Source organism: Alosa alosa, chromosome 7 (genome assembly GCF_017589495.1).
Source record: "Alosa alosa isolate M-15738 ecotype Scorff River chromosome 7, AALO_Geno_1.1, whole genome shotgun sequence".
Classification (NCBI taxonomy): domain Eukaryota; kingdom Metazoa; phylum Chordata; class Actinopteri; order Clupeiformes; family Clupeidae; genus Alosa; species Alosa alosa.
This window is the reverse complement of record NC_063195.1, coordinates 26,618,925-26,632,412: the sequence shown is the minus strand read 5'-3', so window position 1 is coordinate 26,632,412 and position 13,488 is coordinate 26,618,925. Positions and strand designations below refer to the sequence as shown.

General features: G+C 40.2%; 1 protein-coding gene and 2 long non-coding RNA genes across 4 annotated transcripts; all 3 read left to right on the top strand.

Annotated features, from left to right (window-relative positions):
- Positions 1-2,656, top strand: LOC125297159. Its single transcript, XR_007193967.1, has 3 exons — positions 1-10; positions 202-435; positions 2,558-2,656. It is a non-coding gene; the product is annotated as an uncharacterized LOC125297159 (long non-coding RNA).
- A 156-nt stretch (positions 2,657-2,812) lies between these two features.
- Positions 2,813-3,700, top strand: LOC125297151. The gene is made up of 3 exons (XR_007193960.1): positions 2,813-2,896; positions 2,990-3,244; positions 3,459-3,700. It is a non-coding gene; the product is annotated as an uncharacterized LOC125297151 (long non-coding RNA).
- A 704-nt stretch (positions 3,701-4,404) lies between these two features.
- LOC125297099 (B-cell receptor CD22-like) lies at positions 4,405-6,571 on the top strand. Of its 2 annotated transcripts, XR_007193939.1 has the most exons (6): positions 4,405-4,538; positions 4,658-4,912; positions 5,179-5,275; positions 5,376-5,433; positions 5,544-5,901; positions 6,339-6,571. XR_007193939.1 is itself a non-coding variant. In XM_048247264.1 (5 exons), the coding sequence occupies exons 1-5, from the start codon at positions 4,463-4,465 to the stop codon at positions 5,829-5,831; spliced, it is 774 nt and encodes a 257-aa protein (XP_048103221.1). In that variant the 5' UTR covers positions 4,405-4,462; the 3' UTR covers positions 5,832-5,984. The 2 variants fall into 2 exon arrangements, 1 of the variants encoding a protein (XP_048103221.1); XM_048247264.1 differs by lacking the exon at positions 6,339-6,571 and having other exon boundaries at positions 5,544-5,984.
- Positions 6,572-13,488: the final 6,917 nt, after the last annotated feature.

Below are 13,488 nucleotides of genomic sequence, written 5' to 3'. Positions count from 1 at the left end.
AGTGTGGCAGGTAATTTAGTGTTTATATCTAGTATTTAGTGTCTATGTCTTAAATTTCCCCTTGGGGATCAATAAAGTATCTATCAATCTATCTATCTATCTATCTATCTATCTATCTAGTATATTTAAAACATGGATTTACAGAAACAATGCAACAAATTGTTTTACTGAAACATCCATTTCATTTTCTGATCCTCATAGGTCCACTAAAGGTGAATAAAAACAGAGAGAATCTGAGAGTGACACTGACCTGCACCTCCACCTGCCCTCCGAACTCCAGACCCACCTACATCTGGTACAGGAACAGACAACCTGTTGGTGCCAAATACACGACCAGCGGCAACACTCTGGTGATTAACCCAGTCAGTAAAGATGACAGTGGACATTACTCCTGTGCTCTAAGTGGACATGAGGACCATCCCTCTCCACCAGTGTGTGAGTGCAATTACACTGATTTAGATCCAGAGGACCACATGCTTGGAGTGTTTTTCATCTAGCTCCCATGTGGTAGATATTATTTATACCTAATTCAAAATGCTAATTCATTCATGTGGTGCAGTCCACCTTACCGTGATCACAGAATTCATAGTTTACCCACCTTATTTTACCACTACACCCCTGTTGGTGGTAGTACCAAAGTCCTTTTAGGCAGGTCCTTCCACTCGGCGGTCATATTGCAACGCTTTTTTAGGCACTCATCGGGCATTCTATTCGGCAGAAAGGCATGTGCGCAAGGCTTCACGACTCAAATCTTGCTCCATCAGCGAGTTCACAACACATGATTGGCATGATGTCTTCACAACACACCATATGATTGGCTCAATGTATTCACATGTCGACGTTTTGCCGAGGAAGGGGTTGGAAATGTGTAGACAAACTAACCCCATACATTTCTATGGAGGATTTTTTGAGTGCTGTGTCTCCTCATTAGAAAGTCTCTGGTAGAATCTACTGTCTAGCCTGACGAGCCAGACCCACATTAAAATGTGGGGTCTGGGCACTCACCGTTCGCAGTGCTCAGTCCGAGGGGCGGGATAATCGGTTGTCTTTCAAATTCCCTCTGCACACAATAGGACAGCGCTATGAGTCCCATGCGTTTCCCACCAACGGAGCTAGTTGGCTAGTTCAAACTTTTGCCAACTTAATAAAAGCTTAACTCTTCTCACACTGTTCGCCAACAGCAACGTTATCTTATTTGTTTTCAAGTAGCAATTCAAGCCAAACCGTTGCAACTCTGCCATCAATCATTATGTTAAGCCCACCTAACGACTCTATACACAATTTGATTGGCCTGATAGAAGTTTAATTTTTCGAGCTCACAAGTAGGGTTGCAAAATTCCGGGAATTTTCAAAGTTGGAAACTTTCCATGGGAATTAACGGGAATAAACGGGAATTAATGGGAATAACCTGGGAATTTTTAATATGGCAAGTTAGTCTATAACAGGAAACTTAAATGTAATGGACAAAACCCCATCTTGCAGCATAATATTAGTTAAAACAACCTGATTTAATGCAATTTCAGTCAAATTTCTACCCTGCACATGCGTCAATCCCATGCACACAGCAATCAGCATAGGCTACTAGACATAAAGGAAACCTATGATGCATTCATGTGCATGGGGAAAATAAATTCCCAGTGAAAATGTCATCTCATGTGGGAATAACTGGGGGAAGTTTGCAAACAGAGTTACCCAGTTATGGGCTTGTCTTCACTTTTGTCCTCATTCAAATGGGTGTACGTCATTTTGCATAAACTGTAATGGGACGATTAATCTGTCTGATTAAGCTTGACAATTTATATATAATTTACATAATCTATAAGGTTGGGTTGGGGTGGTATGTTATGTCATTATTTGTTTTACCATTTTCTGGGATTCTAACTGAACAAACTGATTGTCAGTCAATGTTCCAACCAATTGGATTTTGTTGTTGAGTGGCGTGGTGTATCTTGGGCAGTTCAGTGGTTTCAGTGTCGCTAGCTTAGCATGCTAGTAAACCATAGGCAGAGAATGGGATTCCCGCTAGCATGTTAGCTATCTTTGTATGCTAAGCTAAACGAAAATACGAACAAACAAATCATACTTATTACGAAACAAAATGTTAATGTCTGTATATGAAACAGTAATTACAAAAAACTCCCAGTTAATTCCCGTAAATTCCCATTAATTCCCATAATTTCCTTTAATTCCATGAAAGTTTCCAATTTGGAATATTTCCAAAATTCCCCAGCTTAACTTCCCATGGAAAGTTTCCGGTAAGTTTCCGGAACTTTTCCGCCCCTTTGCAACCCTACTCACAAGCCAACGGACAGTTGCTAGACTAGCCCTGGCAGCAAATGTAATTTGCTGCTGCTAGGGTGCGTCTAGATTTCTAGGCTACCTACTGTCAGCATTATGCAAGTCATCTTCATCACAGTATTGTAGATGATGTGTCATTAAAAACTATGGTGGTTGTTCAGATAACTACAGATTGACAGATTTAAAAGTGTGTGTGTGTGTGTGTGTGTGTGTGTGTGTGTGTGTGTGTGTGTGTGTGTGTGTGTGTGTGTGTGTGCAGGTGTATTTTCTTGCAGTAGTGTGACATATACCCACCAGGAGATCTGCGCTGTGGAAGGTTCCTCTGTGGACATAACATGCTACTATTCTTACCCCAGTGGCTATGCTGTCACAACACCACTCTGGGTTTCCAGTTTGGGTTCTGGAGAGGAGACGATGGATTTTAGTGTGAAAAATACATATGACAACCATATGGAATATATTGGAAATAAAAATAATGACTGTAGCCTAAGGATAAAGGAACTTAGTGTGAAGCATACAGGACAATATTACTTCAGATTTGAAACAAATAAGGATGACGAGGAGTTTTCTCGAAAACCTGTCTCTCTCTCTGTGACAGGTAATTTACCATATTCAGAACACATTTGTTTCTCTACAGTGTTGGCTTAATAACCATAGACATTATTCTGATTGCTCTGATTGTTTTTTGCAGGTTTGCTGGTAAATATGGATCCTGATACAGTGAAAGAAGGGGAGAATGTCACACTGACCTGCATCACCACCTGCACTTTGAGTGACCCCCCCTCTTACATCTGGTACAAGAACTCCCAACCTATTGCATACAGCCAGACATTAATGGAATACCTGTACCTAAACCCAGTACGCATTGATGATTCAGGCAGTTACTCCTGTGCTGTGGGAGGACATGAGGACCATCCCTCACCTGTACGGACTCTTAGTGTCAGGTGTAAGTGCACTACATTATATTGTTATATTCTATTAGGGGCTATTTTTGAATATGTTACAAGTGATTGTGACATTGGTAAAGAATATGCCCACGGCTGTAGTTTGGCCATAATGCACAATATTGTTTAACTAGATGCAGAATAGTGTACATATAAAGTTTAAACTAATATAAGCGTGTTAAATAATTTCTGTAATATTATACTTATTTCATGCAGATGCACCAAGAAATGTCTCAGTATCACTGAGTTTTACTGGTTATATACTGGAAGGAAGCTCAGTGACTCCGACCTGCAGCAGTGATGCCAACCCACAAGCAACCTACACCTGGTTTAAGGTGAAAAGGGGTCAAACCTTTTCTATGGGATCAGGACAGCAGTTGAACATCAGTAATATCAGCTCGGAATTTAGCGGGCAGTTCTACTGCAGAGCTGAGAACAATATTGGATACAGTGATTCTGAACCATTTCTGGTGGATGTTCATTGTGGGTATCATTTACTTTAACAATATAATTTTAGATATGAGTTACATACATTTGTAAGTGAAATTTGGTGAAATAACACTGACTATGTTTCCATGCACACCATATTCTGGTTTTATTCGGAATAATGACAGTATTCCGATTGCACATGAGTCATGTACTCTAGCTGCCTTATTCCAGCTGCCATAACCTGATTAAGTCTTTTAACTTAAATATTGTGGAATGTAAACACATTAGATGGAAAATGCCCCTCTCAAAATATTAAATTCTGTCTGTGCATGTTCATGCAAGGAATTTTGGTAGCTTGGTTTGATGCCCTGAAGCTTGGCAAACAGGGAAAAGTGTAGTAAAAAGTTTACACTTCTAGAGTGAAGATGAGGTCAATTCATGTATTAAAACCTGAAAGGTTTTAGAAATGTCAAGATGGAATTTATCCATTGGTGAAAGCATCATATTCTGAATATTTACATTACCAGAATATGTTCCTTAATCGGAATATGATGGGCATGGAAACATAGTCATTGACTTTATTTTCAACTCTCCAATTAGACGGCCCAAAGAACACATCTGCATCAATCACTCCTTCTGGCGACATAGTGGAGGGTGATTCAGTGACTTTGACCTGCAGCAGTAATGCCAACCCACCAGTGCACAACTACACGTGGTACAAGATCAACAGAGTTAACACTTCATTAGGATCAGAGCAGAATCTCAGTTTTACTAACATCAGCTCTGGGGACATGGGGCAATACTATTGTGAAGTGGCAAACACAGTTGCATCCAGTTACTCTGCAGTGCTACATATGAATGTTTACTGTGAGTACTGCTGAATTACTTGTCCTTACATTGAATATATTCACACCAAAATACATTTTAAACGAAACATGTGTCAGCACAATTTGTCACCCTGTATGTTTTTTGTTGTTCTTAACTAGATTCCCCCAGGAACACAGAAGTGATCATTAGTTCCTCTGGAGAGGGAAGTTTAGTGACTCTCACCTGCAACACTGACTCCAATCCCCCAGTGCACACATACTCCTGGTACAGGAAGAATAGTAGTGGCTCTGTTCTTACGGCCACAGGGAATAGCAGCAGCTTTACTGGTGTCTCGGATGGTGACATTTACTATTGTGTAGCACACAATGAATATGGCTCTCATAACTCCTTTGAAATTGAAGTGACTTCCACAGGTAATATTTTCACATTGTTGTAATACTACATTTACCATTTCTACAACATCTAGGTCATGTTTTTTTCTTAATATGTTTTTAGTAACGGCTATTTCTTTGTAATTTGGACTGTTTTTAATCTCATTGTAACTTCTGAAAGAAATGCACAGAAATATACAGTATGTGTTTATCTGTATGTATGCATGTGTGTGTGTGTGTGTGTGTGTGTGTGTGTGTGTGTGTGTGTGTGTGTGCAGACTAATGGACTGATGTTTCTTGCTTTGCAGCCCTAAATCAGCAAACAGGTATGCCAGCAGGGCTGTTTGCTGCTTTAGGGATCATACCAGCTGTAGCTATAATAGTGGTCCTTGTGTTTGTGTGCAGGTAGGTGTCTACGTGTTGGATTTGTTGTTTTAAATATACTCAATTTGTGAATTGAATTGAATTGTAAATTTAAATGAGTGTATTTTTTGTTTTTCTAAAGAAGAGGGAAAGGTATATCCACCACTGAGAACACAAGTACAATGGTAGATGATAAACAGGTGTGTATGTTGGTTAATGTCACTCCACCAGCGTATGCTGTTATGCATTCATACTGTAGTCCACTGATAACATTACATCAGTTTTTACTGCTGTGTCTGTAAACCCCTAGCCGGAAGACCCCAGTCCTGTGTATGAACAAGTTTCTGCAGTGCTGTTGACATCTGACCAAGAAGACAGAGTGGACTCACAAGGAGATCAAGAGGTCTCAGGAGGAGACAGAGTGGACTCACAAGGAGATCAAGAGGTCTCAGGAGGAGATCAAGTCGTCTCAGGAGGAGCTCCAGTGGTCTCAGGAGAAGATCAAAATGACTCAGGAGGAGTCCAGTACGGCAATATCCAGTTCAAGGCCAAAAACAAGGACACGGCTCAAGATTCTCCAGCTGTGCAATCTCAATAGAAGGAGGAAGAGGAAGAGGATGTTGCATACGCCTCGGTGAAGTTCCGTTCTCCCCCCGTGATGTCATCCAGTGAGTAAATGAACATGGAGGCTAATGTTTAGTTTTTCAGTTTAGACTTAGATCATCCAATTCTAATCTTTTAGTTGTACCCAAAGTGCTCCACAAGCAAAGTGGAGAAGCTGCTTTTATCCATTATGCTCCAAAACTATGGAAAAGTGAAAGTGATTGATAGTGACCGACTGACTATTATTGTGTTACATGCTCTAAATGTAAAGCACTTTGAGCTGCATTCTGTGTATGAAAGGTTCTATACAAATAAAGCGTATTATTATTATTATTATTATTATTATTATTACTTAGTAAGCCACTAAGCTACTTTCTTTATGCCACAACCCTCATCATTGTTGAAGGACTCATAATTTGCCAGTGAAAAAGCAAAGCTAAAGATACTGTTAGCCAGCTAGATAACTGATGAAAATTATCTATCATAAAACATATGATTTCAGAGATGAGGATGATACTGCAATCTACAGCAATGTCAACAAACCCAGAAGCTGAACACAAAGGACTAAAGTGTGTCTGACCCCAACAGGCTTGTAGCATCCTAAGATTTCAAGATAAATAACATTTTCTTGCTGTATCCAAAATCCCCTTTTGCATTATTATTATTATGACCGCCGCGGTCATATAGGTTTAGTCAGATTATTTATTTTTTGTTTTTTTTCGCATGGCCAAATTTCCGTCAATGATTCCCGGGACACTGAAAGACCGGGGTACACAAAACTTGGTGGGCATGTAACCCCACATGGATAGCATGGAACCATCGTTTTTCGGTTTGATCTGTAGCCCCCCCGCTGGACTGGACCTCCCGAAAGGAGGGTAGGGCAGACACAGTTTTCTGTGAATATCTCGAAAACCGTAGGGTTTAGGAGGCCCATTTTTTTTTTTGTATGTTGATCTCAAGCGGGCATGTCAACCCATTCCATAACCACTCATTTCATGTATAGCGCCACCTAGTTAAACACAAAAAAGTATCATACAAAATCAGGTGTTGTAATTGTTGTAAGGTGTTGTAATTGAAGGTATCTGTGACCTAACAGTCAAAACTGCACGAAATTGGAAGTGTAGGATCATTATGACACCCTCTGTATGCACGCCAAGTTTTGTGGAATTCCGTTCATGGGGGGCCACACAAATTAATTTATGTTACTATACACCAACTGGCCTGTAGGTGGCCGGAGACAGTTTTCTGTGAATATCTCGAGAACCGTAGGGCCTAGGAGTTTTTATGTATGTTGGTCTTAAGGGGGCATGTCAACCCATCCTATTACCACTTATTTCATGTATAGCACCACCTAGTTAAAAATTAAAAAGCAAAAAATTAGGTGTTTTCATCACAATATCTCTGGCTGACAAGGTCAAAACTGCACGATATTAAAAGTGTAGGATCATTATGACACCCTCCGAATGCATGCCAAGTTTTGTGTACTTTCGTTCATGGGGGGCCTTACAATAAAATAATTTATGTGTACATTTAGTGACATACACCAACAAGGATTCCCAGGACACTGAAAGACCGGGGTACACAAAACTTGGTGGGCATGTACCCCCACATGGATAGCATGGAACCGTCATTTTTCGTTTTGATCTGTAGCCCCCCCGCTGGACTGGACCCCCCGAAAGGAGGGTAGGGCAGACACAGTTCTCTGTGAATATGTTGAGAACTGTAGGGCCTAGGATGACCATTTTTTTCTGTATGTTTGCCTCCAGGGGTCATGTTAACCCATTTCATGTGCACACATGTGCACAAACAGATGCAGGCACACACACAAGCATGCACACACACACACACACACACACACACACACACATAACATAAACATAACACAAACAATCAAGAATTTCTCAGAATTATGAACAGGCAAGATGGAGGTGGGGTTGTATAAAATGAATTTTACATGTGAAATCTATGAACTAATCATGTTTTGGTACTTGTTGTCTAGCAGATACCAGTGAGAATTGAGTGTGGATAATGCAATTTAGTGAGACAGAATCATATAGGCCTTTCAGCGTGATTTCTTTTTGTGGAAAAAATGTGCTGGACTGGGCGGCGGTCATATTTTGTACCGCTCTGCGGTACATCTAGTTATTATTATTATTATTATTATTATTATTATTATTATTTACCCGTATGAAGCCATTAGTCTTGAGTTTGAGGCTTAAGAGCTTAATTTCATTCATTTTACCTTGTGCCTGAGTTGTATTTTACAAACGTCCTGTGCTTCATGTTGGATATATATTGTTCAACTGTCATACACAAAATACATTAATTCCTGATGAATACGAAGTCAGTATTACATAAGTTGCTATTTCATGGAGATGACTTGAAGTGATACAAACAAAACAATGCAACGTTTTTGTAGATTCACTTATATTTTGTATGATGATGACATGTTGCGTGTGTGTGTGTGTGTGTGTGTGTGTGTGTGTGTGTGTGTGTGTGTGTGTGTGTTTTGTTTGTTTGTTTTTTTCCATTATTGTGTGTATTGTGTCCCACAAATTAATATGGCATTATACAGGTGTAGAAGAGATTTACTAAAATGTACACAATAAACACAATATTTACATATATTATCTGATTGTTGTTTGTATATTTATTTGCCCACAAAATGTATTTGCAATACATGCATAAAATATATATTTTGCAACTTATCCTTGAAAGAGGTTATTTGCTGCCTACCCCTAAAAAAAGTCTCTGGACTTTCTTCCAAAAAGGCCCACTACCACTCGCGCACACACACATAAATAAAAAAGCAGTAGTAGATTTCACTTAGCAGCTTACACAAGACCATATTAATTTGTATGATCTCTGAACAACTTGGTGGAAAACCATCTCACCGGGTTATGTCTAAGCAGTATGCTGATGCTCATTAGCATCAATCTATCACGACGGTCTTCCATGTTTGCCATTGATTTTTGTGGTAACCATTTACATTCAAAACTGTAAGCATAACAAAAACTACATTCTTACAACTGAACCGTACACTGTTTCATAGCACAACCTGTCAAATGTTACATTGCACAGTGTAATAAACCCAGGGTCGGACTGGGAACAAAATTCGGCCCTGGCAATTTTCTCCTGGACCGGCCCACCACTGGACCGACGACATTAAACATTTATATTTGAGATCTAATCACAATAACACGGGGGTCCGGGGGTGTCTCTCCGGGATTTTTTTTTTAAATTCTGGTTGCTAATCACACCATTTTAAAGTGATTTGAGAGGGACAGGATTCAGGGATAGGCAAGACAGATTCTGTCTGTCTCACGTCATGTTACCCCATGCATTAAACCACATGTCATTGCTTGACTAAATGAAAAATGTAGGCTACTGAACATGGACATTGTCATAGTTGACAGAAATTATGTTTTGTGCCAACATGTTGTAGAAACACAACCACAGCCTTAATTTGGCGCAAATCTCCTTTACTTTGGTTATAGTCCGCGATTCACATTAACTGTAGGCCATCACCACAAGTGTATAGCCTACTAAACGTTTTTGCCCAAGTTTGTGTGCCGTCATCACATTTTGCAATATTAGGCTACCTTCGTTACTAACCTACCAGTTGATGGCCTACTTTTTACCTGCCTTTTTACCTGCATCGACTCGCGAATCGCGATTGATTGTGCATCAAATGTAACACTCGGTGGAGAGACTTCCACTTTCCAAGTTTCACTTTCACTGTCGTTGTGAGCTAAAAGGCTAGGCCTACTACAGTATGGGAAATGCTTTGAAGTTCCTTTTGAGTAGGATCAGCTCCAAAAATGAATGGATTTCTTTAACCTGTGCTATACTTTTTCACCAAGTTGTGCGGAAATTGTAGACTACCCGTAGTTTTTTTTTATGTTGACAGAACCGCACTACAGTAGCCTACATGGTGCAGTAAATGGAAGCTCTTGGTAGCGCGTGCAACTAACGTCTATAAAAACAATATATTTATGGAATAAAACTAGACCTCTGGTTGCTGTTTACGGTTAAACTGTGATGATGTGAACACCAGACAGCGTGCACCTACTAGGCTACCATGCACTCGTAGGCTATTCCCCACAAACCTAGCGGCTGCTTGGACAAATCCACTTGAGGGGTGGGGCAGGGGGGTGCGATCGTAACACACACTGAACCTGTCATGAAGAGGGCAAAATGATTGACCTGTCACCCCCCAAGCCAAATGGATGCAACTGCTAGGCCTATACCTACATGACGGGCCGCAAATAGGCTAAATAATGTAAAAAAGAAAAAAAAAAAACATCCTGGAGGTCACCGGCCCACCGGGCATTTGCCCGGTTGTACAGATTACCAGTCTGAGCCTGAATAAACCCATGATTAAAAAACATCCACAAATAAAATCTGCAGTAACATCTCCCCCTGTTGACCAGACTGAAGGCTATGATATGGTCCCACGCACTGGTGAGCGTGTGACGAGAATTGCATCATTTTTACGGCATGCGTCACGTTTTTGAGTCGACCGAGAGTTAAGACCGCGCATGAAACGGAAACGGAACTGCTGTAATAATAATAATAATAATAATAATAATAATAAAGCTTTATTTGTATAGCACCTTTCATACACAGAATGCAGCTCAAAGTGCTTTACATTTGAAGCATGTAACACAATAATAGTCAGTCAGTCATTATCAATCACTTTTCTTTGCTGTTTATGTTATACTCAGCAACATATCAAAAATATAGAAAATGACGTCATAAGACTGGCAGCCTTAACCCTCTTACCCCCCACAAGCACGCCATATGGCAACTGTGGCAAGGAAAAACTCCCATATTCCAGGAAGAAACCTTGAGCAGAACCTGACTTAATAGGGGGAGCCCATCTGCTTCTGGCTGGCTGCGCCCTCCAATAGTAGCAGATGTAGAATAATCTGAAAATGTAGTCTACAGGATAAGATGAGTTAACTAAAAGCTTTCCTGTACAGGTATGTTTTCAGATCTTTTTAAAAATATTTACTGAACTTCGCCTGCTTGATGTACAGAGGCAGGGTGTTCCATAGTTTGGGGCATAATGGATAGCGCAGCTTCTCCACTTTGTTTGTGGAGCACTTTGGGTACGATTAAAAGATTAGAATTGGATGATCTAAGTTTCCTTTGTGGTTGATAAGATATTAAAAGCTCAGAGATATATGAAGGTGCTATGCCATTCAGAGCTTTGTAAGTAATTAACATAACCTTAAAATCAATTCTATAGGAAATAGGGAGCCAGTGCAGTTCAGCCAACACAGGGGTGATGTGTTCTCTCTTCTTAGTCTTAGTTAAAAGTCTAGCCGCAGAGTTCTGTATGAGTGCCAATTTCTTTAGATGTTTTTGGGAAGACCAGTGAAAAGTGCATTGCAGTAGTCTAACCTGCTAGTGATAAAGGCGTGAATTAGTTTTTCTGCATCTTGTTGAGTTAAAAGGGCCGCACTTTGGCAATGTTTCTCAAGTGGAAATAGGCTGTCTGAGTAACTTTACTGATATGGGGCTTAAAACTTAACTCTGCATCTAAGATGACACCGAGGCTTGTTACTTTTGGTTTGACCTGGTGTGCCAAGTTCCCCAGATTACTAAGAATAATATCTCGCTTTAGTTTTGGTCCAACCAGAAGTACCTCTGTTTTGTCATCATTTAGTTTCAAAAGTTTTTGCTCATCCACTGATTAATGGAGGTTAGGCATGCAGTGAGGGAGCAAAGGCCATCTGGGTTAGTTGGCTCCACAGAAAGATACAATTGGGTATCATCTGCGTAGCTGTGGAAGTTTACATTATGCTGACTTATGACGTTTCCCAATGGAAGCATATATAGAGAAAATAGCAGGGGACCAAGGCAGCTCCCTGGGCCACACCAAAAGGCAAGTCATGTTTTTCAGATACATGATCTCCTAGACTGATATAAAAATCTCTGCCAGTAATGTAGGTTTGAAACCAGTTTAGAGCATTATCAGAGAGACCCACCCCTTAGCAAAGGCGGTGAATTAGGATGCTATGATCAATGGTGTCAAATGCCGCACTCAAATCCAGAAGAATAAGGATTGAGACTTTGTTTGAGTCGGTAGCTAGTCTGAGATCATTGACTATCTTTAGTAGAGCCGTTTCTGTGCTGTGATTTGATCTAAAACCTGATTGGAATTTTTCAAGGATACTGTTTTCGTTGAGGAAGGTATTTAACTGATTGCAAACAACTTTTTCAAGTACTTTGCTCAAAAACGATAGATTTGATATAGGCCTGTAGTTGCTCAGATTGGTATGGTCAAGTTTTGACTTTTTAAGTAAAGGTTTCACAACAGCGGTTTTAAAAGCAGTTGGAAATATACCTGTTTCTAATGAGGTATTTATTACCTTGAGAAAAAAGGGAGCTAAGCCATCATATACTTTTTTGAGGAATGTAGTAGGGATTGGATCTAAAACACATGTTGAGGAGCCGGTTTGAGTTATAAAGCTGTAAACACTCCCCTCCAGTAGGTGGAGCACATAGAAGAACAACACTTAAAACCTAGAAACAAACCTAGACAGAAGAAGACTTGTTTGGTTACCATAACGATGATGGAGCAGAGTGCCTGTCCTCTAGAGGATAAACATTCTGTTCCCCTCGTCCACTGCAACACAGTTTGAAGTGTTAAAGGTGCGATTTGTAGGATTGTTACCGAACGTTCTGTTGGCCAAAATCAAAACACTGGTGAACGTTCTCAAGACTACCAGATGCGAGCCTCTTCTGGGTTGCCAGATGTAATGAAGACTTAGCTAACGTTAGTTGACCTGCAGCTGCTTTAACGTTTCTCCAACCATGACCCAGCTACACATTACGGAAACAGTGAAAACAAAAAATACCTCTCTAACCAACGTAACATATATAGCTGAAGTTAGCGATGCAGATGAAGTTTAGCATAGGCTACCTGTTGTGGAGAAATATGGCCAGCTCTGCGTCAGACTTCATATTCTTCGTTTGACGAAGACGTCACCATCTCAGGAAGCTCCTCCGATGTCCACTTAATTTGTTTCTTGTTTTAATTTTGGAAATTTGCCTGCCTCTTGAAGGCGTTCATGATTACAACTGACAGCTGTTGACAGTTGGCCTTTGCTAATTTGGCAACCCAAATAGGAGGACGCGCTAGCCCATTATTAATACGCTATTCTAGAATTAATCGTTCAAAACATAAACGTAAATTCCAAGAGATTCCGCCCCGTAACTGATTTTTTTTTCATGGGTTTTACGGGGTTTCACGGGTTAGAGTAATGTTGTCAAATAAGCCATAACTTCAATTCATAGTGTTTCCTCACTCTCTGACAACATATGGTGATCATTTTTGGAATGGTTACAGTTTATTTTCCATTATTTCCTACATACTGGACCTTTAAACCAAAGATCCTTGATTACTAACTCCGCTTTAACCCTCTCTGGTTAAACTGCCCTGCTCACTGTGGTTAGAGCTGTGAGCCATGTTCTCTTCACCATGAGCTAAAATAGAGGAAATGCACTGACAGCACCAGCTCAGCTCCAATTAATAAGTACACCATGTCCTCACAGGCTTTACAACAAAACATTTAGACATAAAGGACACAAACACATTTAGACATTAAGGGCACAAATAACTAATTTGGGAAACATTATCT

Excerpts from the sequence above, each read along its gene's own strand:
- LOC125297099 (XM_048247264.1), top strand. The coding sequence starts at position 4,463 with ATGGGGCAATACTATTGTGAAGTGGCAAACACAGTTGCATCCAGTTAC. Across the intron at positions 4,539-4,657 it reads GCTACATATGAATGTTTACT|ATTCCCCCAGGAACACAGAA; the intron begins GTGAGTACTGCT and ends GTTCTTAACTAG. Across the intron at positions 5,434-5,543 it reads CAATGGTAGATGATAAACAG|CCGGAAGACCCCAGTCCTGT; the intron begins GTGTGTATGTTG and ends GTAAACCCCTAG.